The sequence below is a fragment of the Eurosta solidaginis genome, chromosome 4 (assembly GCF_040869045.1).
Source record: "Eurosta solidaginis isolate ZX-2024a chromosome 4, ASM4086904v1, whole genome shotgun sequence".
Lineage (NCBI taxonomy): Eukaryota > Metazoa > Arthropoda > Insecta > Diptera > Tephritidae > Eurosta > Eurosta solidaginis.
The window spans coordinates 189,142,401-189,168,233 of record NC_090322.1 but is presented as its reverse complement, the minus strand read 5'-3'; the positions used below and the strand labels follow the sequence as shown (position 1 = coordinate 189,168,233).

General features: G+C 36.1%; 1 protein-coding gene across 1 annotated transcript; it reads left to right on the top strand.

Annotated features, from left to right (window-relative positions):
- Window positions 1-1,281: 1,281 nt before the first annotated feature.
- LOC137248698 (dynein regulatory complex protein 9) lies at window positions 1,282-2,427 on the top strand. Its single transcript, XM_067779612.1, has one exon. It carries the CDS (start codon window positions 1,282-1,284, stop codon window positions 2,392-2,394), a length of 1,113 nt encoding a protein of 370 aa, XP_067635713.1. The 3' UTR covers window positions 2,395-2,427.
- Window positions 2,428-25,833: the final 23,406 nt, after the last annotated feature.

Below are 25,833 nucleotides of genomic sequence, written 5' to 3'. Positions count from 1 at the left end.
TCGCTCTTGCCAATAAATATAATTTTTGACTAGGTAGGCAATTGAAAAGTAAAGTCCTCTCTAGGCAAATGAAAATCATGCTCTACACGTCACTTATCGTACCCGTTCTGTGGGTGTGTTGGAGTGAAAAGCTCTTCGTAATATTTACGGACCTCTACGCGTTGGCAACACAAGTATCGAAGAAGACCTAATGATGAGCTCTGGGTACTTTACGCAGACATCAACATAGTTCAGCGAATTAAAACACAGCAGCTACGCCAGCTAGGACATGTTGTGCGAATGAAAAATGATGCGCCGGCCCATGAAGTGTTTCTGTTGGAACCCGCCTACGGAGCCAGAATGGCAGCCTTCACTTCGCTGGTAGGACCAGGTTGAAGAGAATTTAAGCTTCCTTGGCGCCAGTTGGCGCCAGTTAGACCAGCGAAGACTTGAGTAAGTAAAAAATACTTAAATGTGAATGTCGATTTGTTATCAAAAACTTATCGATTTGTTGTTAAAAGGGATATGTAACACACATATCATCGAAAATGTAACGATCTGTTATCAAAAAGTTCCAAAATATTATCGCAAGTTTACGATTCAATATCGAAAAGTTATCGATTGTTTATCGAAAATTTATTTATTTATATAACCTTAAAGTTTTAAGTTTTCCATCGAAAAGTTATCGAGTTGATGTCGAAAATGTATCGATATTTTATCGGAGTATTACTAAGTGTTTACGGATTGTTATCGATGTGTTATCAACGACTCATCTGCTTGTTATGAAATACATAGAAGGCGATAAAGCTTCATTTATAATCGATGAATTTCTGTAATCTGTCTATAATAATCTGATAAGTAACCAGCAAGAAGCCGATGATGTGACTATAAGAAATCGATAACTCGCCAATAATATTTCGCCATCGGTTGTGGCTTAAATTCAGGTGCTTTGCGAGCTCTTGTTAACATAAAAAATTAAGTTTTTTAATCTGTACGCTTACACATCAAATTTCCGAGCTTTTGATATTTAATCTGTTTTTCTCATTGCTATCATACAAATTTGTTTCCCAAAAAGTAGTAACGTGGTGAGTGCGAATTTGGGGTGATTCATCTCTTGCTGTAAATTATAAATATTTGAGTTAAGGCAATAAACTAAATGCATTGTTTGTTGTTAACTGCATACAGACTTTAGTTACCTTGGCAACATACTCTTTGTTTAGTTCAGAAAAACAAGCAAATTAATGAAAAGGCATTTGCTTTGCCATTTCTTATACCACCTAAGTTAATCAAAGTCTTTCCAAGATGAAGCATATTAGCCAACTAGAAAACTTCGAGTTTCCACTTTTGGACCTTAAGACTCTGCGCAAAGCACTTTTATCAGCGGTTTACGCTGAGACTTTAACGAAATTGAGCATTTTTCAACGCGCTCAAGTGATCAATTCAACTCGGTCATTACCTAAAAAACCTGCAGTAAAATCTCAACGAAGCTCACATCAAAGCTCACGTCGCACATCTAAAAAACTCGCTACCAAAATTACCGATGAGGCTGAAAATATGCTAGATGAAAAAGTGCTAGACGAAATACGATTAGATCAAGAACTTAGTTTATTACGCAACATTTATGCTGAAGCGCTCTTAGATCTGAATGAAACTGATGAATTAGATCTAGAATGTGACGATAAAAAGAAAACACATGCACGCTTATACGTAGCCATTGAAATTCATAAAGATAACAAAAATGAAGTGGAACAAGCTTTGCGCACACTAAACGCCAATCAAGCCACACTCAATGCATTGAAAACAGATTTAGAAAAGCAGCGGGAAGCGGGTGAAGAACAACTCGCTGAACAAGATGAACACATTGCCACACTGCGTCACAATTTAAGTAATGTGAATTTACTCAATAAATTAGAATTACGCTTGGTGCAACGTTGGGAAGAGAATCGCTTCACTCAGGCAAGTATTATTGGCTCAAATGAAGAACGTAGCTTACAGCAGAAAATTGATGACTTCCGTCGTGGTATAGCTAATGAAGAAATTATTATTACGCAAATAGATAAATTTAGTGAGAAACAATTTGCTGATTTATATGGTCGCATAGCTGAGTGGCAAGAAAAATATGCAAATGAAATGGAGAAGTGTTGTGCTGAAAAGCGCGAAAAAGAGCGTCAAATGCTAGTATTACAAAAGTCCCTAGAACGTCATCGTGAAACGTACGCAAAGCGTCAGCAATTCGTTTCAAGTTATTTAGCTGAAAAAGAAGTGGAGCGTCAGCTGTACGAGCAACAAATATATCGCGTGAGTTGTGCAGTTCGCTTACAAGCTTGGTGGCGCGGTTTAATGGTGCGACGTGGTCTTGGGCCGTTCAAGAAAAAAGCAAAGAAATGCCGAAAAGGCAAGAATAAAGGCAAGTGAGAGAAGTGAACCACAGTGAATGTGTGCCGAAGAACGTCGACAAAGCAAAAGTGCGAGCTATTTCGATATAATGTTGTGTGGTTTGGAAGCAATTTTATGTCGATATTATGACCTCTTGTTCAATAAAAATTTTAATAATATTTCTTGGCTATTATGTGAAGTTCTAGATATAAATTGTGTAGACATAACACATTAAAATGTTTAAATTTAGTTTACTACACTACTTTATTTTAAAAGCACAAAGTTGTTGAGTTCTAATTTGTGAAATAAAATACTCAAGGACTTATCCTTGGTATGAATATCGCTAATGAGGCTTAATTTACCACAGATTACCAGCCCGATGTTATTGTTATTGTTGTAGCAGTGCTTTGCCCCATTCAAAAGATGCGATCACTCACAAATTGTCATCAATATCCTCTAACAGGAGTCGAAGGAAACTCGCAATTTCAACAGGGGTGGACCAGAGTGAGAGGGGTGTTAGAGGCAGGACATACATTATATACATCGAAGTTGAGCTAGAGTGACGCGCGTCTCTCTAGGGAGAACTCATTTGTTACGTCCCTCCCACCGTTGGTGTTGAGGGATTTATTGCAACGTTTTGTTACTTAGTCTCCTGAATCAGCCAATGAAAAATATTTTTTAAAAGATTCAGGAAGGTTTAAACCTTGCCAATCGATTCCATTTAAATATTTCAGAAACTAATCCCAATTGCCGTTAGTTGCTTGAGGATAAGTATTTCAGACACATGAATAACATAAAGTTCATACCCGCGAGGCTTGGGAAAAAACTAAATAATTATGAAGGGGAAAAATTTAAAAGGTCTTGTCGGTCGGAGTCTACCCAGCCCTTTAGGGCAACTACACGTGGTATTCAAAGGGCTGTTAAGCGTAATGCAAAGCTTTATAGCTTCAGAGCTCCCTAGCTAAATTTTCAACCTCGCTACCTGAAGTGAATGCTATTACAAATATGAATGTATTATACAAATATTTATCAGTGTTCCAAGTTTTTCATGGAGCTAAGTGAAGGAGGCCACGATGGCCCGAAAGGTAAATGTGGTCATATCGGCTTTTACAAACACGTAGTGACATCCACCTTCTCTGGTTTACATAAAAAGATATCAAGTGGGTTTTGCAATCAGAAAAGAAATCAGTGCATTCGCATCTTGGCAGCCACGTCGCTGGTGACGTATATAAATTAAAGACTGTGAGGGATTTCGTTTATTTGAGAACAAGCCCTAACAGCAAAAACAATTTCAGCTGATGTATGGCTCGAAATTATGGACGGTGTAGAGAAAAGATGAGGTGGCTCCTGCAGTGTTCAAGAAAAAAGTTTTCCAGAAGATGTATGACCGTGGTCGTGATACCGACGGCGAATATTGAACGAGGTATCATGATGAGTGTCCCAAGCGTCCTATCGCACGACGCTTTTAACTATCGGTTTAGTTAACGTATCATAAATTCATATTTAGCAATATAATTGGTGTTCACACAAATGAAGCTATTTCTTTCTTTATTACGCTGCAGCTCTGAGGTAGCGCAGAGGTGATGCCCTATGAAAGGGCATTGCGCTCTTTTGTAAGCCATTTGAATGCGTTCTTTACTGTTTGAGTCGTAGTTGATTCTGAAATATTTGCATCCTTTGACTAATATAATCAAACACTGCAGGGCTGTTGATATAAGTGTGGCTACCAACTGTCCCGCTCTGCATTCGATAAGAACCAGGTCGGGGGTAGTCATTATGTTGTAGTGCGAAACTGTCGCTTTGCGTGACTGTCTTCTTTATATGCTGCAGGTTGAATTCCACTCCAAAATACATGCAAATGTACATAAACTTATAATGACTAGCATTCGATTTTGAATAGCTTTTATTTTATCTGGAAATGTCATTTATGTGTATTTTGAGAAACTGAAGTGTGTGTTGAAGGAGGTTTACAAAGTTGTTCATTCAGTTAGCGTAGAAGCAGAAAATCTTTATTCGCAAACGAAGCAAAAAAAAAAAAATTGGAAAAATCATTGATGTAACATAGAGAACACGGTAGAAGAGAAATCAAAAAAGTACACATCTTATCAATCCTTATCACATTTCTGGTACTTAACTCAATTTCTTTGATTCTTTGTAATACAAGCAAGTAAAGTTTCCGAAAAAAATCAAATATTCTCTTTTCGAATTGAATTTCTGTTCGTATGTTATATGATATATCTACATAATGAAGTGATATCATTTCGATATGGAAACCTCTACTTAAGAACGTTTTTAATAACAAAATTTGTAATAAAAGGTCTTGACTATTTTGTGAGCCGAGTTTCTCACCAATTTGCGTTGTGGTCCTTTTATTTTTACTACAAATTGGCTGGACGGGACCAGTATGTTTTGCGCGGCATTCGAACGATATCTGCGAGGCAGATAAGTTCTCACTGAGAATGATTTCATGGCAGAAATACATTTGGCGTTTTCGCCAAATCATGGCGCCAGACAACTCCGCTTAGAAAAACTTTCTTCTAATTGAAAATACCTTTTAATTTTCAGAGCTTTAAGGCCGTTAATGAAAGACAAAAACTAAGTTTTTCCTTGTTCTCCTACGCGTTTCGATGTTTTTACATCTTCTTCAGGGAGCCTGGTTTATTTAACATAAAACATTAAAAAAAAAATGACAATTATTAATAGTTTCACAACAAACCACATTCATCAATATTTCAATTACATTAATTTGTATAATTACACACATTAAAATATAATTTAATTGTGACTACAACAATAACAATAATAATAAATAACACAACATTCTGTACATTTAAAAAGAGCCACTGCGTCCATTGCCTCGTACACTGTAATTGATTGCAGTCGCGTAGGCGCAGTTTAACCTTGTTTATAAAATTTTGATTTTCCCGGCACTTGAACCCACACCACAGCTGCCACACCAACTGTTTCCCAAGAGATTTTTTCATAAGGTTAAACTCTTCTACGGTACCCCGGTAAGCCGTTAAATTTCTATTCTACATTGTATTCGCTGTTATAGCTGCATTCCAGAGAAACAAAGTCCCTTACAGTTTAGAATTTATGTGTTTTAACGGTGGGTTCGGTAGCAAGGCGATAACTAATAGATTTTTATTTTTTTGACAATAAACTGCAAGTTGCTGTATCGGAGCTCACTAGAACCATATACCAAACACATAGGTCATACATATTAGTGAAAAAGCGCGGTGTGAGAACCGAGTAAAAAAACCATCACCTCTCAGTTGTGTCAGCAGCCTCTCGATACACGGAGGCGTATCAAACGGTGTGTCAGAAGGTTATGGTTCGAGGAGAAATTTGGACCTCATAATATGCGCACGTTCAGGAACCTTTTGCTGAGTCGACCATCCATCACAACTTGACCAAAATTGCTTTCTACCTTATATTGAAGCCAAGGGAAATCTATACAAGGTGAGGGCAAAGCGAATTCAATCAATTCGATTAATTGACATATTGTTGTACAAGGCATTGTATGAAAAATAATCAAGAAAAAGCAACCAATTATTGGGATACCAACATCTTGTGCTGATTCGCTTTGTGTATCTCTTTATGATAAAACTTGGTATCGTAGATGAGCATTTACCCGACTGCACTAAAAAGATCTGACTGAACCCATTAGCGATGTTATATACTTCAGACTGAACTTTCTGCTTAAAAAAAAAACTTACACTCCACGTTCTGAGACCTTTATATTAGCTGTATGTATGAAGCTGATTTCCGTTTTCAGTTTCAGTTTTTAAAAATAAGCACTGGAAAAAAGGACGATATCGATTAAAGAGCACTCCCAATTCGAACAAGAGGTTTTTAATATGATCTTATGCGAATATATTAAATATTTTCTTGCAAAAATAACTTAATGTGAATGTTATTTATTCATTAAGTGTATTAAAAATAAAAAAAGAATAATTAAAACAACAGTGTAGTGTTTAGCAAGCGCGCCGAGTGTATTTCTGCCATGGAAAGCTCTCAGTGAAAACTCATCTGCTTTGCAGATGCCATTCGGAGTCGGCATAAAACATATAGGTCCCGTCCGTCCAATTTGTAGGGAAAATCAAGAGGAGCACGACGCAAATTGGAAGAGAAGCTAGGCCTTAGATCTCTTCGGAGGTTATCGCGCCTTACATTTATTTATTTATTTAGTTGCCTAGACGCATGTACGCTGTCTCTTTGCTTGATGACAGCAGGTACTTCGTTTTGTTCTCACCCAACATCAAGCCCAGCATTTCCGCTTCTTTTTCTAAATTGCAGTAAGCAAAACTTGAACACCCGCGCCCATGCCAATGATGTCAATGTCGTCAGCGTAAGCATTTCACGCTCTTATAGAATATTTCTCTAGAGCGGTTAAGTTCTGCAGCTTGTTTTATTTTATCCAGCATCAAATTAAAGAAATCGCACGATAGGGGGCCACTTTGTCTGAAACATCCTTTAGTTTCGAACATCTCGCAGAGGCTTTGCCCAACGTTTTTGGCACAACCGTATAAGTTTTCCCGCGAAACCATATTTCGACATAGCGGCATATGGGCAGTTTCCTTTCCTGCTGTCGAAGACGTATTTAAAATTGACGAAGGCGTGATGTGCGTTAATTGTCTTTCCGTGTTTTTCCAAAATTTTCCAAGCCTGAAGCCACATTAATAATATAAATAGTAGCTTCAGCCAAAAATATAAACTTAATTAACTCTATTATTAAAGCTCTCAGCTAAGTATATAATGCTTTGCACGTTTTTACCTATGTTTTCTTAAATTTTTTCTTTCATCTGAATCTCTTCCTTCTTTCTAACCACTGTCTCTCTCTTCCCTTAATTTCTGACTAGGATAAAGAAAAAAGATATTTACATAAAGCAGCTTTTTTGATTTTATAAAAACCTTTCAGCAGAAAAACATGAATAGACCTAACAAACTCCCATCGAACTGCGTTACAAGATTCCAAAGATGGTTCAATCACCCGCCTACATATTTTATTAAGTTATGCAAAAGCAATAAATAAAGTAAAAAACAAGTAAGGAAGGTTGAGTTCGGGTGTAACCGAACATTACATACTCAGCTGAGAGCTTTGGAGACAAAATAAGGGAAAATCACCATGTAGGAAAATGAACCGAGGGTAATCCTGGAATGTGTTTGTATGACATGTGTATCAAGTGAAAGGTGTTAAAGAGTATTTTAAAACGGAGTGGGCCTTAGTTCTATATGTGAACGCGTTTTCGAGATATCGCCATAAAGGTAGACCATAGGTGACACTAGAATGTGTTTTTACGATATGGGTATCAAATTAAAGGTATTAACGAGAGTTTTAAAAGGGAGTGGTGGTAGTTGTATTGGTGGTCGCCTTTTCGAGATATCGGCAAAAGGTGGACCAGGGTTGACTCTAGAATTTGCTTGTACGATATGGGTATCAAATGAAAGGGGTTAATGGGCATTTAAAAGGGAGTGGGCCTTAGTTCTGGTGGACGCCTTTTCGAGATATCGCCATAAAGGTGGACCAGGGGTGACTCGAGACTTTGTTTGTACGATAAGGGTATCAAATGAAAGGTGTTAATGAGTATTGTAAAAGGGAGTGATCCTTAGTTCCATAGGTGAACGCCGTTTCGAGAAATGAAAGGTGTTAATGAGTATTTTAAAAGGGCGTCGGGCTTAGTTCTATAGGTGGACGCCTTTTCGATATATCGCCATAAAGGTGGACCAGGGGTGACTCTAGAATGTGTTTTTACGATATGGGTATCAAACTAAAGGTATTAATGAGGGTTTTAAAAGGGAGTGGTGGTAGTTGTATATGTGAAGGCGTTTCCCAGATATCGACCAAAATGTGGACCAGGGTGACCCAGAAAATCATCTTTGGATACCGCTAATTTATTTATATATATAATACCACGAACAGCATTCCTGCCAAGATTTCAAGGGTTTTTCATTTCGCCCTGCAGAACTTTTTCATTTCATTCTACTTAATATGGATTAGATGTGACACCTCTATTTTACAAAGTTTTTTTCTAAAGTTATATTTTGCGTCAATAAACCAATCCAAATACCATGTTTCATCCTTTTTTCGTTTTTGGTATAGAATTATGGCATTTTTTTTCGTTTTTGGTAATTTTCGATATCGAAAAAGTGGGAGTGCTCATAGTCGGATTTCGGCCATTTTTTATACCAATACAAAGTGAGTTCAGATAAGTACGTGAACTGAGGTTAGTAAAGATATATCGATTTTTGTTCAAGTTATCATGTTAACGGCCGAGCGGAAGGACAGGCGGTCGACTGTGTATAAAAACTGGGCGTGGCTTCAACCGCTTTCGCCCTTTTTCAGAGAAATAAATTACTGTCCTAGAATCTAAGCCCCTACCAAATTTCACAAGGATTGGTAAATTTTTGTTCGACTTATGACATTAAAAGTACCCTAGACAAATTAAATGAAAAAGGCCGGAGCCACGCCCATTTTGAAATTTTCTTTTATTTTTACATTTTGTTGCACAATATCATTACTGGAGTTGAATATTGCCATAATTTACATATATACTGTAAAGATATTAAATTTTTTCTTAAAATTTGACTTTAGAAATGGCGTGGTCGATCTCCGATTTTGCTAATTTTTATTAAGCATATATATAGTAACAGGAGTAACGTTCCTGCCAAATTTCATCATGATATCTTCAACGACTGCCAAATTACAGCTTGCAAAATTTTAAATTACCTTCTTTTAAAAGTGGGCGGTGCCACGCCGATTGTCCAAAATTTTACTAATTTTCTATTCTGCGTTATCAGTTCAACTCACCTACCAAGTTTCATCGCTTTCTCCGTCTTTGGTAATGAATTATCGCACTTTTTCGGTTTTTCAAAATTTTCGATATCGAAAAAGTGGGCGTGGTTATAGTCCGATATTGTTCATGTTAAATAGCAATCTGTGTTGGGTGCTCAGGAACCTTTCGTCAAGATATCTCAAAATTTACTCAAATTATCGGGTTAACGGAAAGACGGACGGACGGACGGACATGGCTCAATCAAATTTTTTTTCGCTCCTGATGATTTTGATATATGGAAGTCTATATCTATCTCGATTCCTTTATACCTGTACAACCAACCGTTATCCAATCAATGTTAATATACTCTGTGAGCTCTGCTCAACTGAGTATAATAAGCAAAATATTTCTCAATAGAATAGAGAGATAGAGACTGACCAAGTATTAAATCAATAAAAATTGTTTGCCTATTATTATATACATATATGTAAATGTAGGTATGTATTGAATATTCACTTAGCAGTAACTTTAAAAGATAATAAATAAATTAGTTTGTATGCACAATTTAAAGTCTTTTCAAACTTGATTTATAACCCAACGATGATACCATAATCCATCTTTAACAAGAGTTATTTTCATATGTCTTCTTCAAAATTGTTGTCCATCTCCTAGGTATGTACACCGGGAGAAATGAAGTCAGTAAAATCAACAAATCAGGTTTGTTGTTCTTGAATTAACAGCCATTCTGTAAAAGTGAGCACATTATAGTTCAATTAGAAAAATTGCTGGTCTCAATTTAGCAATACTCTGTAAAAATTACAGTTTCACAATCAATATTACAGATTCTTCTGTTAAAATAACTGATTATATTGGTCATATAAGCAGCGAGCAACCGTCAATGTTATACAAAAGCATCAGCCTATTTTAAAGAGAAACTTAAGGTCACCATGCTCACACTTTGCTCTTGTGATAGATAATCTCTGTCATTTCAACAGACACTGTTATATTCTAATAGTTTTCATTGGTATTTTAAGGGTGACATAAATAATTGTTAGTTAACAGAGCAGAGCTAGCCGACCACTGTGGTGTGATGGTAGCGTAATACTCCTACCATACTGAAAATCCATATATCAAGGCCTGGAAAAAGCAATATGAAAATCTTTTTAAAAGGTTTTTATATGTATTTATCTTATCTATAAATCTTATAAAATGCCATGTATGCACATAACTTCACACAGAATGCTCCGATTTTAAAATGGTTTTTTGCATTTGAAAGCTTAGCTACGTGAGATGGTACAGTTAATATAATTTGAAGGTGTATATTATAGGGGCGTGGCAATTTTGCCAAAATGTAGTAAAAAATTATAAAATTTTTGTTTACACAGCTATAACTCATAAAAGGATGGATGGATTTAAAAAATTCTACTTTTCAGTAAAACTTTGAAATATTTACCTTCGATCTGCATCAAAAAAAAAAAAAATACTTGATTCCTTTCTTATATCAGCCAAATTGTTTAAACAAAAGTAACATTTTTATCAAAAAATGCGTATGTGTGTTTGTTCGCTGTGAACTGTCCGCGCTATTTGCTTTTGAGTGAGGCTTGATGCGACACATACATACGTACATATATAGCATTCGCTGCGTTATTTAACTTCGGGCGTAGGTTTATAGGTATGTATGGATGTACATCACGACATAGTATAAAACAAAGTCGCTTTTTCTTTCCCTATGTCCTTTGAATGCTTAAACCTTTAAAAATACGCAACAGATTTTGATGCGCTTTGTTTAATAGATAAAGAGTGATTGAAGAGGAAGTAACGGATGAACATATTTGGCTGAAAATTGGTGGAGGGGTAGCTTAGAATCAGGAGACAGACATAGGCTAATTTTATCCCGTTCTGGATAGGGTCTTGAGATCAATACGTGGACCTGGGTAATCCTGGGATATGTTTGTACAATATGGGTATCGAATGTAAGCTGTTTATGAGACTTTGATACGGGGTATTTTTCGTAACCGCGTGTAACTAGGGTCTCGAGATATAAGCGAAAACGTGGACGCGGGTATCCCTCGAATGTGTTTATAGAATACGGATAACGAATTAAAGCTGTTGATGAGTGCTTTAGTACAGGGTAGTTTTCGTACCTATTTGTGAAGGGTCTCGATATATAGGCCAAAACGTGCATCAGGGTAACACTAGGATGTGTTTATACATTATGGGTATCAAATTGAAGCTGTTGATGAGTGCTTTAGTACAGAGTAATTTTTATACCGCTGCTCAAGATATGGTGAAATATTTAAATTTATAAAATGAAATGTTTGTGGTTCGAATGTCTGAACATCAATTCATTTATTAAACAAATTCTTTCTGTTTTATAGATACATTCTTAACCTACACATTCATAATTACCTTAATACTAAAAATATGAACATTTGTATTAACACTAATCATACATGTAAATTTGTATACACGGTATGCATACATGTAGATTTGTAAGCATGCTATGCAGATATGTAAATATGTATGCATTCGTCAGCAAATCGATATTCTGTCTGGTTAATTCTCATGATTGGTTATATGTAAATATTTTGGTGAGAAACTAAAATTGATAATAAGCAGAATTTATTATTTGTGAACAGACAAGAGTTTCATATTCGGCATTCCATTGATGTTAGGTAACCCCTGTGTTAGGTCAATAATTTGTATAATATTGTAATATGATTGAACTGTTAAAAATGTATTGTATACGAGTTCATGATGCGTAATGCCGCAAAATGTATTTCATAGGTGGGCATAGACGCTTAATGCTACAATGGGCAAAACCTGGACCCGGATACCCCTAGAATGTGTGTGCAATATGGATATCAAATGAAAGTTGTTGCCGAGAGCTTTAAAGTAATTTTCATTGTGATATTCGATTTAGTTGCCTTAACCTGGCAAAACTGATAAATGTGCATGCGAAGCCGAAATAAAGACATGAATTAATAATACCCACATAACTATTTACATACGTCCTATTCGATTTGCCCGGTAATAAGGGATGAAGAAGAATGGGAAAAACTTTAGAGAAGAGAAAATACGGAAGGAGAAGGAGACTGAAAAGGAGATAGAGTGAGACGAAAATAGAGATAGATGAAGCGAAAAGACGGATGGAGGAGTGAATAAACAGATTAAGAAAAAGTGAGCAGGGGGAGGGGGGCTGAGTTAGACGGAAAAAGTTTATTAAAATGTATGGAGATAGACCAAATTTAGGGCAGAACAACGTCTGATGGGTCTGCTAGTTTATCTTATAACTTTAAACGATCAATTCTTGTTTGTTTGTATAGCCGAACGATCTCAGGAACGGCTTAACCGATTTAAATTAAATTTGGCACAGAGATAATGTATCACCTTCTAAGACTTTCTACCTAGGTGTTGCCACTCAGAATGTTTCACAAGGTTGCCACCTATTCGAAATTAAAAAAATATTGCATGAGATATGCCGATATGGGTATCAAAGGAAAGATATTTCACTCCGCATTACAATAGGGACATTTTTGGTAGGGTTGCCATTTAGGGTTGTCACCTATTCGAAATTAAAAAAACATTGCATGAGATATGCCGATATGGGTATCAAACGAAAGGTATTTCACTCCTCATTACAAGAGGGACATTTCTGAGTAGGGTTGCAATTTAGGGTTGCCACCTATTCAAAATTAAAAAAAAATTGCATGAGATATGCCAATATGGGTATCAAACGAAAGGTGTTTCATTCCGCATTACAATAGGGACATTTTTGTGTAGGGTTGCCATTTAAGGTTGCCACCTATTCGAAAGAAACGTTGCCAGCACAAAGAAACGTTGCCGAGCATGGCTCGGTCGCCCAGGTACTTTTATTTTAACAGAGCTGTGGCTTAAATGTGATGAACTTTTTTTTTTTGTTACTTTGACTGTTTAAATACTAACAGAATCAACAATTTGGGCAAAGTTAAATCAAAAGCTCTTTGCAATGGATGCAAATTTACGGAAATATCGATTTAATTGACCTGTAAATTGGTTGATTTCGGTTTTTTTTTTCGGGGTAAGCATACACGTGTTTGTGATTGCATATCATGTTTCTTGTGAATTATTATGTATAATTTTGTAGTTTAAAATGTACATGCGTACAGTTGCGAACGCGAAAATAGCAGTGAATGTGTTGATCAAATTTCGTTAGTTAAATATTTTTTTTTTTCGAAAATTTAAAATAAAACTGGCGGCCACCGTGGTGTGATGGTAGCGTGCTCCGCCTACCACACCGTATGCCCTGGGTTCACACCCCGGGCAAAGCAACATCAAAATTTTAGATATAAGGTTTTTCAATTAGAAGAAAATTTGTCTAAGCGGGGTCGCCCCTCGGCAGTGTTTGGCAAGCGCTCCGGGTGTATTTCTGCCATGAAAAGCTCTCAGTGAAAACTCATCTGCCTTGCAGATGCCATTCGAAGTCGGCATAAAATCATGTAGGTCGCGTCCGGGCAATTTGTAGGGAAAAGCAAGAGGAGCACGACGCAAATTGGAAGAGAAGCTCGGCCTTAGATCTCTTCGGAGGTTATCGCGCCTTACATTTTTATTTTTTTTTTTATTTTTTTAATTATATGGTACAACAAAATACAAAAATAAAAGCAAATTGCAAAATATTTTTTTTTTTCGAAAGTTTAAAATAAAACTGGCGGCCACCGTGGTGTGATGGTAGCGTGCTCCGCCTACCACACCGTATGCCCTGGGTTCACACCCCGGGCAAAGCAACATCAAAATTTTAGATATAAGGTTTTTCAATTAGAAGAAAATTTGTCTAAGCGGGGTCGCCCCTCGGCAGTGTTTGGCAAGCGCTCCGGGTGTATTTCTGCCATGAAAAGCTCTCAGTGAAAACTCATCTGCCTTGCAGATGCCATTCGAAGTCGGCATAAAATCATGTAGGTCGCGTCCGGGCAATTTGTAGGGAAAAGCAAGAGGAGCACGACGCAAATTGGAAGAGAAGCTCGGCCTTAGATCTCTTCGGAGGTTATCGCGCCTTACATTTATTTATTTTTTTAATTTAAAATAAGACTTCCTGAAGCTGAAACTATATCCAATTTCAAAAAAATGTTGGGAAAATAGTTGGAAAATTCTCATTGTTTCGAGTTTCTAATTATAGTTTTTTAGAATTTTTTCTGGTATGCTGTTTTATAAAACACTCGCTTTATAATACACTCAAATTTGGAATAAATTTTTGAAAATTATTTGTCCGCGGCGTGTTGTCCCGGAAGAAAATTTAAAACACCCTTCGGAAAAAAGTTGTCAAAAATCAATAAGAATTTTAAAATATCTACGTCTTTTATTTTGTGGCATCAAATTCCATTAAACTACAACGCTGCATATTCGAAAAAATTTAGAAAACTCTTAATAAAAGTTCGAGTTCTTCGTAAAATTTTCTCGAGTTTTTTTCGAAAAAGTATGACCTTTTTTTCATTATGGAAAATTAAAATAAGAAGACTTTAATTTACGAATTTATATAAAAATCGTCACTGCTTCACTCGTGTACGCATGTGTATATTTTTGTGAACATAGACTTACTGGCATACATACGCAACTTAGCATAGCAGTAAGTTTTCATTTAAAGGATAATCTTTTTGAGCAGCAATAGATTTATGGAGCTTTTCGTATACATTTCATTTTGTGATATCAACATTTAGTTAGTTATGTAGGTGCATATATATGTATGTATGAGTGTGACTTTTAAGAATATTTGTGTTTTTGCAAATTAAGCCTATGTAAACATAAAATATTATTTGAGTTAAAAATGTACAAACCAGTTTCATGTCATCTAAATTAATTGAGCTAATGTATGTATATTTGTACATGAAGATGCTGTAGATAAATATACACACAAGAAAATAAAGTGCAGTATTTTCAGTTTTTGGCGTAATATTAAAACTAATTTTGGAGTCACTACTTTTGCTCGTTGTACTGAGTAATGACAGATGTAGACAGCAAGCCGCAGTGGCTTAGTGGTAAGTTGATTCGCCTTTCACATCGAACGTCCTGAGTTCAAGTTTCGGCTATAGCAACATCTAATTTTTCAATTATTACTGTTATTAAAATGCTATTTTATCATTTTTTTTGGCACTGCTTGGGGACAAAATCCACACTCAAAATTTATGTCAGTAACAACAGTTTTAGGAAGTGCGAGCTGCAGAAGGAATCAATTGTGCACGTTTTCTGTTCATGTTCTGCCCTCGACAGGTCAAGGCTCAGCAATTAGGGGCAGCGTGTTGCAAAATCTCGCGGCAGCAAGTAAGCTAGGCCTTAGAAAACTTCAAATATTTGCCAAAAGGACGAAGCTATACTATAATATAAATAGTGGCACCTAACGGCGATAATATTCAGTCTATACGAGGTCTTTATGTACCGGCCAGTTCAACCTAATACCACAAAGTGCGGTTTTTGATACCACAATATTTTTATGTGTAGCTTAATTTGAAAGGCTGGCTGACTGGCTGGCTGGCTGGCATGAATTTTATAATTGATAGGTGGCGCAAGGATCGAGATATTAAAAAAAATCGTATTTATGGTTCGATTTGGTCCATATTTGGAACACATAATACATAAATGAATTAGAAAGCGACCTATGACTCATATTTGGAACAAATATTACATTCAGTCCGGTAGAAGTGACATCGAAATATTTTGGAGTTCGAGGAGGGGCAAGCATAGGTGCCGCAGAATCGTGTAAAGTCTTTTGAAGGATTATGTATTGAGGACTTAGATTGTAACAAATTGTCAGGAAAGAGTCCTTGTAATAACGAGTCACTAAATGAACTAAAAAAAAGAAGCGGTAAAGATGGGTTTGATGGTGAATGAGGACAAAACGAAGTACCTGCTGTCATCGAGCAAAGAGTCAGCACATATGCGCCTTGGCAACCACGCTACTGTTGGTAGCCATAATTTCGAAATAGTAAACGACTTCGTTTATTTGGGAATCAGCATCAACACTAGCAACAACATCAGCACTGAAATCCAGCGAAGAACCAATATTGCCAATAAATGCTACTTTGGACTAGGTAGGCAATTGAAAAGTAAAGTCCTCTCTCGGCGAACGAAAATCATACTCTACACGTCACTTATCGTACCCGTCCTGCTATATGGGACAGAAGCATGGACCATGACAACAGCAGATGAAGCGTCTTTGGGAGTGTTCGAGAGAAAAGTTCTTCGAAAGATTTATGGACCTTTACGCGTTGGCGATGGCGAGTACCGACGAAGATTTAATGATGAGCTGTACGAGCTATTCGCAGACATCAACATAGTCCAGCGAATTAAAATGCAGCGGCTGCGCAGGCTAGGCTATGTTATGCGAATGAAAGATGGTGCTCCGGCCAAGAAAGTGCTTCTATTGGAACCCGCCTATGGAAGCAAAGGTATAGGGCGGCCTCCACTACGTTGGAAGGACCAGGTGGAAAACGATTTAAACTCCCTTGGTGTGACCAATTGGCGCCAGTTGACGGAGCGAAGGAGCGACTGGGGCGCCTTGTTGTACGGCCATAACCGTTTAGATGGTTAAGTGCCAGTTAAGTAGGTAAATGAACTAAATAGAATGAGAAATAATAGGCAATTAAATAAAGACTAAAAACTTGAAAATAAAATAATTAAAAAAAATTTTTTTTAAGTTAAATGGTTTTATTAAAAACAATACTTACATGAAGTAATAATAATACTAAAAGCTAGAAAATAATTAGTTAGATCCTATGTACAGGTCATCACACCCATCATAATTTCATAATCATTTTTGATCATATTTTAGAACATTTTTCAATCATATTAAATGATGTTTTGCAATCATTTGCGAGTACGGATATGAATCACCTTTCCTCCATATATACATAATTAAATACTATATAATAATCATATTTCATCAGCGGATGAAAGCATCCGGAACCGCAGGTAATTGGCAATAATTAACTTGACCGATGTTCACACACGACTACAACATCCAACATCATCTATGTTCATTATCCTAAATAACGGTAACGTGGCGTCTTTGATAATCGTAACTAATGAGGGATGTTGAAGCCGGGTCCAGGCATATCTAGCTTAACGTACCAGCGATTCAAACACCATAAAACTTCCGTACACCGGTTTTATACAGTAAGCCTTTTCTGGGAAGACGCATCTGGAGAAATGCTAGGGGCATCTTCGGTTAGGAACAGCAAATACTATATTTCTTTAAGTCTTGAATGTGTCTTGTATATTTATAACTTTTTTGCAATTTATAATTAAACAAGTAAGGAAAGCTAAGTTCGGGTGTAACCGAACATTACATACTCAGTTGAGAGCTGTGGAGACAAAGTAAGGGAAAATCACCATATTGTAAAAAGAACCTAGGGTAACGCTGGAATGTGTTTGTATGACATATGTATCAAATGGAAGGTATTAAAGAGTATTTTAAGAGGAAGTGGGCCATAGTTTATAGATGGACGCCATTTAGGGATATCGCCATAAAGGTGACCAGGCCTGACTCTAGAATTTGTTTGTACGATATGAGTATTGAAATGTGTTAATGATAATTTTAAAAGGGAGTGGGCCTTAGTTCTATAGGTGGATGCCTTTTCGAGATATCGCCATAAGGGTGGACCAGGGGTGACTCTAGAATTTATTTTGTACGATATGGGTATCAAATGAAAGGTGTTAATGAGTATTTTAAAAGGGCGTGGGCCTAAGTTCTATAGATGGACGCCTTTTCAAGATATCGCCATAAAGGTGGACCAGGGGTGACTATAGAATTTGTTTGTACGATATGGGTATCAAATGAAAGGTGTTAATGAGTATTTTAAAAGGGAGTGGGCTTTAGTTCTATAGGTGGATGCCTTTTCGAGATATCGCCATAAAGGTGGGCCAGGGATGACTCTAGAATTTTTTTATACGATATGGGTATTAAATGAAAGGTGTTAATGAGTATTTTAAAAGGGCGTGAGCCTTAGTTCTATAGGTGGACGCCTTTTCGAGATATCGCCATAAACGTGGACCAGGGGTGACTCTAGAATGTGTTTGTACGATATGGGTATCAAATTAAAGGTATTAATGAGGGTTTTAAAAGTTAGTGGCCCTTAGTTGTATATGTGAAGGCGTTTTCGAGATATCGACCAACATGTGGACCAGGGTGATCCAGAACATCATCTGTTGGGTACCGCTAATTTATTTATATATGTAATACCACGAAGAGTATTCCTTCCAAGATTTCAAGGGCTTTTGATTTCGCCCTGCAAAACTTTTTCATTTTCTTCTACTTACTATGATAGGTGTCACACCCATTTTACCAAGTTTTTTTCTAAAGTTATATTTTGCGTCAATAGACCAATACAATTACCATGTTTCATCCCTTTTTTCGTATTTGGTATATAATTATGGCATTTTTTCTTTTTTCGTAATTTTCGATATCGAAAAAGTGTGCGTGGTCATAGTCGGATTTCGGCCATTTTTTACACCAATACAAAGTGAGTTTAGATAAGTACGTGAACTGAGTTTAGTAAAGATATATCGATTTTGCTCAAGTTATCGTGTTAACGGCCGAGCGGAAAGACAGACGGTCGACTGTGTATAAAAACTGGCCGTGGCTTCAAACCGATTTCGCCCTTTTTCACAAAAAACAGTTATCGTCCTAGGATCTAAGCCTCTACCAAATTTCACAAGGATTGGTAAATTTTTGTTCGAAATTGAATTTGAAATTTTCTTTTATTTTTTTATTTTGTTGCAACATATCATTACTGGAGTTGAATGTTGACATAATTTACTTATATACTGTAAAGATATTAACTTTTCTTTTAAAATTTGAATTAAAAAAAAAAATTTAAAAAGTGGGCGTGGTCGTTCTCCGATTTTGCTAATTTTTATTCAGCAGACATATAGTAATAAAGGTAACGTTCCTGCCAAATGTCATCGTGATATCTTCAACGACTGCCAAATTACAGCTTGCAAAGCTTCTAAATTACCTTCTTTTAAAAGTGGGCGGTGCCACGCCCATTGTCCAAAATTTTACTAGTTTTCTATTCTGCGTCATAAGTTCAACTCACCTACCAAGTTTCATCACTTAATCCGTATTTGGTAATGAATTATCTCCCTTTTTCGATTTGTCGAAATTTTCGATATCGAAAAAGTGGGCGTGGTTATTGTCCGATATCGTTCACTTTAAATAGCGATCTGAGATGAGCACCCGGGAACCTACGTACCAAATTTCATCAAGATACCTCAAAATTTACTCAAGTTATCGTGTTAACGGACAGACGGACGGACGGACATGGCTCAATCGATTTTTTTTTCAATACTGATGATTTTGATATATGGAAGTATATATCTATATCTATTCCTTTATACCTGTACAACCAACCGTTATCCAATCAAAGTTAATATACTCTGTGAGCTGTGCTCAAATTGAACAGACCTACATGTTTGAAGTGACATATCGAATATATTTGTAGGTTTTCAGGTTCGTATATAAGTTTTTGCACTAATAAGTCTTAGAGTTCTATTAGCGTCATATGTAGATATCATACTACAGAAAATTTACACGTGTTTGAAAAAGGTACAATAAATGACTTCTTATTTTCTATATATCATTTATAATTTTGGATCTTTTCGAAGAAAAAGCGAGGAAGGTTGCTATTAACTTGATCGTAAAGGAATGGCTTATCACGGCAGGGGATAAACATGTGTGGAACTTCATTACCCAACGTAATATCCGACGATATAACCTTGATAATTGAAATAATTTTTGGTAAATTAAGAGCACAACATTGATTATTGGACTTTCGCCGCTTGTTCTTCTGAAAAAGCAATTTCTGAAATAAAAAATTTAATTCGAAACACAAATTATTTCTCAATATGTATTAACTGTAGCATAATTGAAAGATGCACAGCAGAGAATAGAAAATAGCACTAACAATTCTTATGTCCTAAAATATAAAGTAAAACGTCCATGATTGTTTTTATAACAGAAACTACGCAATCAGCCACAGAAACCATTTCGAAATAATTCAAAAACTCGAGAAAAATTTTAAGAAAATTTCAAAATTTTTTTTTGGAGCTCTTAAGCTTTTTTAGTATGCAGTTTCAGCTCAAATCAATTGCAAAAAAGCAGGTAAGGAAGGATAAGTTCAGGTGTAACCGAACATTACATACTCAGCTGAGCTTAGCTGCGTTGGTTTCGTAGGGTTCAGTAGATGGTTTATAAATGGTTTTTGATTCCATATCACATTGGTTTGGAAAATATCGACCAAATTGTAGACCAAGGGTGACGTTTTTTGGAACGATTTTCCTTCATCCTTTGTCAAATAAGGGAAAGTCGCCATGTAGGAAATTGAACCTAGGGTAACCCTGAAATTTGGTTGTATGACATGGTTATCAAATGAAAGGTATTGAAGAGTATTTTAAAAGGGAATGGGCCCTAGTTCTATAGGAGGACGCCTTTTTGAGATATCGCCATAAAGGTGGGCCAAGAACGACTCTATAATGTGTTTGTACGATATGGGCTCAAATGAGGGTTTTAAAAATGAGTGGCCCTTGTTTGTATATGTGAAGGCGTTTTCGAGATGAACAAAAATATAAGATACATTTTTTGGAGTTTCTTACAAATTTTTCGAGAAAAAGCTCTCATTGAAGCCGATTGTAACTCATCAAATCTCGGTCGATTTAGTGCGTACTTTTCATGGCAGAAAGATCAAATATGATCTTTTCCATTTATTTCTAAACTTAAAGAGACGAGATATGCGATGACCACAAATAGGTACCAAAATTGTAAAAAAAAATTTCAGTTTTTCACCAGTTTTTGAGTATTAACCAAAAAATTTATTTTCACAGAAAATTTGGATAGTTACTAGTACTTATCTCGCAGGAGAATACGGAAAATTTTATTTGGGCAAACCATTATTGAGGCAAACTTTTGCCATATTTTAATATCTTGTTTTCGTTCAACTTAACAAAGATTCAACAAAGAAGACATATTTGAGACATGCGCCATATATAATTTTTATTTAAAAACACTTCATACAAAATGGAGATTTCTAAAATCGAATCATCGTTGAGTTGCGTTATGCGAATAATCAAAATGAATCAACTATTCGAATAGTGAATAATCTTTTGTAAGCGTACAAAAATCTTAAATCGAATTATACGAATATTTTTAAGAGCCTTACATATGCGCAGCTACAGTCGATTCTATGTGTATATCACCCCTGGAAAAAATTTAAATTTTTTTGAGACTGCCCAGTTCGAAAATTTGTGTTAATCACTTAGAGTAATAAAGTGATTTTTCGCCAAAAAGGATAGACTTTTTACCCTTTTATTTCTCAATGGGCAGATGCATTTGGCATGCCCAATTCCTGAATTGACGTTATAATACTAGACCGGTCACTCTAGCGTAATTGTTGAATTTCTAGTGATGATGCCTTTGTGACATTTACTGTACATTTTAAATCGAATATGCTTGTATGAGCTATAAATATTAAAAAGGCACTTATTCTATATATAGGATAAAGTGAATATGATAACGGTTTATGAAAGCTTAAGCCAAAGATTGTAAAGCGCGTGTTGCTTTGGCAGCAATTTTTTTCCTGTTTCTTTAATATTTATGACCACACGGCGAACTTTCTTATCCCATTCCATTTTCTTCTTTTTGTTTTAAAGTCGCAGCTGCCATTGCTGGTATTTGTTTTTTATATGCATCATAATTCTGATGCGTGTAATTTAATTTTCATGAAAGAGTTTTATGCCTTGGTAATAATATTTATTACTTTTTCTACTTAACTGTACATGCGTAACAATTTTGTAGCCCTAGTGTGGAAATATACGTTTGTATACGCGACTCGCACAAGCAAACAAATTTTAATAGAAATCATATTCTCGCTTCGTGCGTTTTAAATTCTCTGCATAAATGTACAGCGTAGGTTGGAAACTGACAGGTAGTCTTAGCAGCTGAGTAAGCGTTTAGCTGATATTCTGGTGTAACCAGGTCGTTCTCGTCAAATTTTGTCGCACTTGGCAATACTTTAATCTCTAAGGCATATTGAATTTTTCAGCAATGAACGAACTGAAAATTATAATAGGAAAACTAAAATAAAAACTGGAAAAATGTGTAAAAATTGTGCTAAAAAGATTACAAGGTAAAACCGTTGCGAGGCAAAGACATTTAAAAAGTTTTAGTGTTCTTCTTTTCCAAATAAATCTTTGGATTTTTAAGCATATTATATCGTACGTTTTATTGTAAACAGAAATGACCCAACAATTTTATACTCAGCTGAGAAGAGCCCACAGAGTATATTTGTTTCGTTCGCATAACGTTACCCCGTAACGGCATAAACTAATCGAGATATATATAAACTTCTGTATATTAAAATGATCTGGGGGAAAAAAGAAATTCATTTAGCCATGTCCATCCGTCCGTCCGTCTGTTCGCTAACACGATAACTTGAGTAAATTTTGAGGTCTCTTAATGAAATTTGGTACGTAAGTTCCTGGGCACTCATCTCAGATCGCTATTTAAAATAAACGAAATCGGACTATAGCCACGCCCACTTTTTCGATATCGAAAATTTCGGAAAACCGTAAAAGTTCGAAAAGTCACTACGAAAGACGGATAAAACGATGAAGCTTGGTAAATGGGTTATAAAGGTAATTTAAAAGTTTTGCAAGCTATAATTTGGCAGTCGTTAAAGATATCATGATGAATCAAATCAAATTGGAAGAGAAGTTCGGCCTTAGATTTCTTCGGAGGTTATCGCGCCTTACATTTTTATTTTTTTTTTATTTTTTTAATGATATGGTACAACAAAATACAAAAATAAGAGAAAATTGCAAAATGGGCGTGGCTTCGCCCTTTTTTCATTTAATTTCTCTAGAATACTTTTAATGCCAAAAGTCGAACAAAAATTTACCAATCCTTGTTAAATTTTTTAGGGGCATATATTCTATGACGATAACTGTTTTCTGTGAAAATGGGCGAAATCGGTTGAAGCAACGCACAGTTATTATACACTGTCGACCGTATGTCCTTCCGCTCGGCCCTTAACAGGATAACTTGAGCAAAAATCGATATATCTTTACTAAGCTTCGTTCACGTACCTACCTTAACTCATTTTATCTTGGTATTAAAAATGGCCGAAATCCGGATATGACCACGCCCACTTTTTCGATATCGAAAATTACGAAAAATGAAAAAAATTTCATAATTCTTTACCAAATGTGAAAAAAGAGATGAGACATGGTAATTGGATTGGTTTACTGACGCAAAATATAACTTTAGAAAAAACTTTGTAAAATGGGTGTAACACCTACCAATTTTGTCGATATTTCCCAAGTGGCGGCCGCCGTGGTGTGATGGTAGCGTGCTCCGCCTACCACACCGAAGATCCTGGGTTCGCGCCCCGGGAAAAACAACATCAAAAACTTTAGAAACAAGTTTTTTCAATTAGAATAACATTTTCTAAGTGGGGTCATCCCTCGGGAATGTTTGACAAGCGCTCCGAGTGTATTTCTACCATGAAAAGCTCTCAGTGAAAATTCATCTGCCTTGCAGATGCCGTTCGGAGGCGGAATTAAAAAAGTAGGACCCATCCCGCCAATTTGTATGAAAAAAACAGGAGCACGACGCAAATTGGAGGTAAAGCTCGGCTTTAGATCTCTTCTGAGGTTATCACGCCTTACATTTATTTATTTTTTTATGTGATTAAAAAGCATTTATAAACCATCTACGGAACCCTACGAAATCAACGCAGCTATAATTATTATATATCCATGAAAAAGACAATTTTGTCTCCAAAGCTCTCAGCTGAGTATGTAATGTTCGGTTACACCCGAACTAAGCCTTCATTACTTGTGTTTTTTGGGAAAACGCAAGAAAATATTAATTTTTTCATAGAGTTACATTATAAAAATGAGATCCAAAGGCATCTATGTCCGCTATTGTAGTCTTTTTGAGTATTGTATAAAGGTCAGCATTGTCTCGTCAGTCGGTCATCTTCGTGGAACATAAAATGTAAACAAATCTAATTTTCCACTGGGATCAGTTTACAGTAAAACGTGCAATATAATCAATTAATTTTCTGGGTTGAAAAGTCATCAAAGCGGTAATGCTCAATCCTAACTTTTCAGCCCTCCTCCAGCATTATAGGAAAATTAAATAGCATTGTGGAAGGGTGGCATATAAAGGGTCTATGTGCTGCTGTCGCCAAAATAGGCTTCCGGTCTACAAAATACTCACTGGAGAAATAACAATATTCCGAATTCGCGATATGTCTCCTTGTGGCATCTGTACACCATCTACTATATAACAAGGCGAAAATATTCTATGCCAAACAGCGTAGTGAAAAGCTGATTAAGCAATTCCTATTAAAATCGTCCTAACCGATACAATCCAGAAGACTCTTACTTGATGCAGCTGTAGCTCCAAGAAAGATAAGGAGATATCTCCGTAAGCACGATGATGAGATCCGCTCATAAACAACACTGACGTATTATTAAGAGGATCCAAGGAGTTTATAAGCGTAATTCATAGCTTCCGAAAGAAAACTGTCAACCTCATTTACGAGAGGCGAATTCTGTAAGAAATGTGCATGTATCATATACACTAGACTGGTTGGACTTATTAACCGAAATCGCGCCATCATTTTTCGATAGGATTTGGGCTCAGTTCCACTACATACCCAAAAAAAAATAATAATTTTCGAGCCTGCGCGATTTCATTTTTTTTTTTTTACTTTTTTTCGACTTTGATTTTTAAGGTTTTTTCGGGACCTACTAAAAAAATTTTCATATGTATACCTCGTCCGACCCAAAAAAAGTCCACTAAAAACGTTTCAAATAAAAATTTTTTTAGTTGGTCATGAAAAAAACCTTAAAGATCAAAGTCAAAAAAAAAAAAAAAAACAAAAAAATAAATTTCGCAGGCTCGAAAATATTTTTTTTGGGTATGCGTAGTTTAACTTTTTTTTTCCTGAGCCCAAATCCTGTCGAAAAATCGATGGCGTGATATCGGTTAACTTTCGGCCATACAAATCGACCCACCCTAATACGATTATTAAGCAGACGAGGCTGTGTCAACGCCAAGTTTCTCAGGTTACTATGAGGTGGGGGCGTTATGGCCTATAAATTCCAATGTGGTCATATTAAATCGCTTCCGAGATGGTGCTGCTACCGGAACGTACATGATCTGTATCCAGCAAAGAAACGTCAACATCGATAACACTCTCTTAAATATATTTTCTTGCCACTTGACAAAGTCAAAGAAATGCGATCCTATGAAAGCAGCTGATAAAACGGATGTAACCGAATCGCCGTGCAAAATAATGTCAGGTCAAAAGAAAATATTCATTGATTTCGACTAACTGACATATTGTTGTTTTATGGAAAATAATCAAGTAGAAGCAATAAGCTGTTCGGATAACAACACTTACCGTATTTTCCTTGAGTCAAACATACAAAAATTGTGGTTTGTTTCAAAGCGAATCTATACAAAGTTACAGCAAAGCGAATTCAACCCGATTCACCATGCGGATAAGTGTTAAACCAGAAGAAAATTAGTATCAATTTCGATTAACTGACATTTTACTGTGCCAAGGCGTTGCCTGGAAAGTATCAAAAAGAAGCAATCAGCTGATGAGATAACACCATCTTGTTCTGAATTCGGCCGCAGAGAAAAGAGAATGGTTGTAGCTTCTAA

Excerpts from the sequence above, each read along its gene's own strand:
- LOC137248698 (XM_067779612.1), top strand. The coding sequence starts at position 1,282 with ATGAAGCATATTAGCCAACTAGAAAACTTCGAGTTTCCACTTTTGGAC.